General features: G+C 34.3%; 1 protein-coding gene across 1 annotated transcript; it reads left to right on the top strand.

Annotated features, from left to right (window-relative positions):
* Positions 1-830: 830 nt before the first annotated feature.
* LOC144448181 (thyroxine 5-deiodinase-like) lies at positions 831-2,698 on the top strand. Its single transcript, XM_078138334.1, has 4 exons — positions 831-1,094; positions 1,286-1,423; positions 1,974-2,080; positions 2,440-2,698. The coding sequence occupies exons 1-4, from the start codon at positions 831-833 to the stop codon at positions 2,696-2,698; spliced, it is 768 nt and encodes a 255-aa protein (XP_077994460.1).
* Positions 2,699-4,252: the final 1,554 nt, after the last annotated feature.

Here is a 4,252-nt window from a genome sequence, read left to right as displayed (position 1 = left end):
GAGGTTAGACAGTACACACATTGGACTACTCTGCAACTGTTGACTTCACACTTTACTTGTTATCATAAGTTAAATTACATGGAATGAACTGAGATGAATTTGATTGACCTTTGAACCGCGTTTTATACCTACAGAACAGAATAGAATAGAATCTTTATTGCATCCGTTACGCAAACTACATTTCGTCATTGGATTGTCTGCTATAAGTGTTTGGTGTTAAAACAAACTAGTAAATATATCAACTAGAGAGTTATATAATAATAGTTAACAAAACTAACAAAATAATATTTATACGAAAGTTTACTTTAGGTTAGATGAATTTAATGTAATGTATAATATCTTTTATTATTATATTATTATATACTTTATTGTCATGCTAAATTTACATGAAATTCGATGTACATTGGCAGGGGGAAAGGGAAGAACACACAGAGACTAATTCATCTTACTTTACCTACATACATATACATAAACACACGTCAGGCTGCTACTGATTCAATAGATGGATTGACCTTGATACAAAACTGTGCTTAAATCTATTTGTGCGAGAACGTGAACGTGAGATGTATAACATCCAAATAATTCATAGCCTCCATTAGGATTTTCACGCCCCCACTCCCTCAGTTTCTCTTTAGGTCCGTCGTTTGGTAAATTTGCTCATTTTACCTAAGGAATGTCCATTTATGTCAAATCATACTACATGTCGACTAGCCTTTATGTGTTTCTTGTGACTTGAATATTTTCCAGTAAATGCTGGTATTTAGAGTATATATATATATATATATATATATATATCAGCTTCATCAATTCCTCGTCTCGTTGACCCGTAGATGGCGTCCTTTATGGAAGACAGAGAACTCGTTATTAAAATACTCAAAAGGTATGAAGAGTTGATGTTCGACGAAGAAACAGTCCGAATATACAATCAAAAACTCCATCCTTTCAAAACTGACGCGTCCAAGTTGATTGTTAAACTCACAGAAGTTTGGCAGGATTTAGCAAAGCAAGTTTTGAAGGAAAATGGTATTGACCCAAACCTATTAACCGAGAGATTGACGTCACTTGTACGCCGTTACTATAGCAACGACAATGAGGTAAGTCATCACAGACACACTACTATGGGTACACATCTACAATAGCAAAGATGACAAGTTATATCTTGAATCACCTTGCTTATTTCAGATGTTTTAGCTAAACCAAAGTATTTCATAATGTGGCTTTATTACATGCAAAACAACTTGAACTTGAGATTGAGATCTATGTAATTTTCGTGTTCTCGATTCAGGTGCTTGGATTGCTAGCATACATGGCATCTCATGGTTCAAAATGCTGGATTGGTGACTTGAAAATTGGTGATACAAGACCTAATGTCAACTTAGTCTCGATGGAAACAAAGGAGGAAATTCTACTCTCTCGTCTGCACGTACATAAAGAGCGCCCTCTGGTGATAATATCCGGGTCAATATCCTGACCACCGTTGAGGGTAAGACTAGAGCATACTGACCAACAGTGAAGTTGAGCAAGTTACAACCCACAAACTGAGAATGTGAATTGGTGTAATCTACCTATATGGATACTAATTTGCCTCTGATTGTGCATTAGATCATACAGTGCACAATCTTGAGAAGTAAGAATCCCTTACACCAGTACAATTTAACATGGTGACAGATTCAAAATCAAGCTTGCCAGTATACTACTACAGATAATATTGACCACTAATTACCAGATAATTTTTTAAACCAATTTTTAGAAAATATATCTTTGGTTATTTGCTGCTAGTGCTGGTTACTGTATAAATATCACGCACGCACACACACACACACACACACACACACACACACACACACACACACACACACACACACACATATATATATTTATATATGTAAGCTTATATATATATATTAATTTATGTAATATACTAATTTAATTCTACCAATGCTTTTCCTTCCAATTTTTCTTCTTGACTTCAGGCCATTGTTCACAGTGGCTCTCTGCATAAGCTGCACCAGGAATATAAAGACAGAGTCGATTTCTTGTACATCTATGTGCTGGAGTCTCATCCTAAAGATGGTTGGGCGTTGGGGGCGCACTACAGTACTCATGACCAACACAGAAATATGGATGAATGAATAGCAGCTGCCAGGTTTGTAAACTGACGATTTGATTCGTTTACTGTGGTGTTTTATGTACAATAAAAAAGATTAAATCTTGTGCATAGTGAAATATTAATGTAGTTCTAGCCTAGATTTAATTACCTAGACTTCAGGGAATCGGATTTGCATTAATTCCTGAATTTTAATGAACTATTTCTCTTACGACCGATCAGTCAAGAATTCTAGTAAAGTGATGTTATGTTGTTTGTAAAAATTGTACATGAATGCAAACAATTTTTGTACCATTTTAATTTAACAACAACATTCCACGTTTTACTTTCAGACGATTGATTGAAGCTGACTCTCAATACCAGACTTTTACATCCAATGTAGAAGACGAGGTCAAAGTTCGTATGGTCGTGGATACAATGGAGAATGTGTTTGCACAGACGTATGCTGGACAACCAGATAGAGCCTTCATCATTGAAGATGATAAAATGGCATTTATTGGTGACTTCATCAAGTTACAAGCCGAGAGTCCCGAAATACTGATGACGGATGCTTTGTGGGAATGGTTAGAAAATCGTTTTGCCAGAAAATAGCATATAAATGATTGACACAGTGTGATCGGAATAAGGGAATACTAAATTAAACTATAGATTTTCAATGTGATTTATATAATTTCAAATGATGTAAACATACTATAATGAACAGGTATTAATGACGAAATGGTCGGCCGGGGTGGGCCGGCAAATTCTTATTTCGTTCACTGTAGATACACCTGGGCCCTTTGAGCTCTTTTGAAAACAGTCTGACCCCTCTCTCGTAAAGAAAAAGTTATGACCCCCCCCCCAACCCAATCCATCCATCTAAGGGGGATTTCCATAAAATTCAGACATTTAACCATTCATAAGTACAATGGGGTTTATTTTATGTCACATTTGATAGCAAATACTTTTGATTTTTTAATTAGTTTATATTTCATATAGATCTTTTCCTAATAAGTATTTATAAATGCATTATATGTTTTTAAGTAATCTAACAATGAACATAATATTTACATTACTAAAACAAGGTGACCCACCCACCTTTTTACCACATTGACTGATCACTCATGCAAGATGTGATCAATCGATTGATTACACCGCCACCTAGAGGTCAGTTTTCACAAGTTGGCAAACAGCGATGGTTCATTGCTACTCGTCTGTAGATATGGTAAGTTACGTCTGTAACGTAAACACAGACAAGGAAGGTCTGTGCTGTAAAGGTACGCCATGAAGGGGCGCCCTCACACATCGATCAACAGGTCTGAAAGGCCGGTGACGTTATCACACAGTTTGAATTACTATATTGATTAACTTGCATTAATTATTTTGCAACTAAGTTACTTTAAATTTGTAAAAATTGAAGTGTTAAAATGCCAATGGAAAATTATTATACTATCATTACTAGCCTCAAGTGTAAGTTGACAATACGTAAGAGCTAGTTACCATGACGACATATTTATAAACTGACTTAATATGTCTGATAAAACACTCGACTAGATTACTAGAATTGACTTACACTCTATAACACATTCGAATCGGTGTCACTCTACGCCAAATAATGGCTGCAGTGTGACACTGTACAACAAATAAAATTGTTAACGAAATTCTGAGTTACATCGGAAACCAAAAACATATGACTTTACCAACATCATAATAAACAATATTTTCTACAGAAAAAATTTGCTCAAATTTTCATATTTTGAGAAAAAATTGTGAATAAAGTATTATTTTCTGTGATATTTATTATCATACGATATTTTGGAACATTTTGGAGAATGTTTTAGTGCAAGAATTTGGGGAATATTTGGATTTTCTGATGTTGCCTCGATATCATTATTTGCATTACCGGGTTTTATGATAGTAATTTAGTTGAACTATGGACATTGTAAATGTTTCTAAATATTTTGTGGATTAGTTGACATTTCATTGATTTCTAGTTTATTCTACAACTCAATAAAATAATAAAATAACGACTTTATCTCCCAGATCTAAGTTTCGCATCTAGGTAGATATTCTGTTAATAAAATAAACATAAAACGAATGAATGAAAGAATTATAACCTGTAAGTTTTTCTGTTTTGTACACAATATTTTATCTGAACTATAATAT

This window comes from Glandiceps talaboti, chromosome 17 (assembly GCF_964340395.1).
Source record: "Glandiceps talaboti chromosome 17, keGlaTala1.1, whole genome shotgun sequence".
In the NCBI taxonomy this organism is placed as follows: Eukaryota; Metazoa; Hemichordata; class Enteropneusta; family Spengelidae; genus Glandiceps; species Glandiceps talaboti.
The sequence above is the reverse complement of the archived record's forward strand: the minus strand, read 5'-3'. Positions and strand labels throughout refer to the sequence as shown.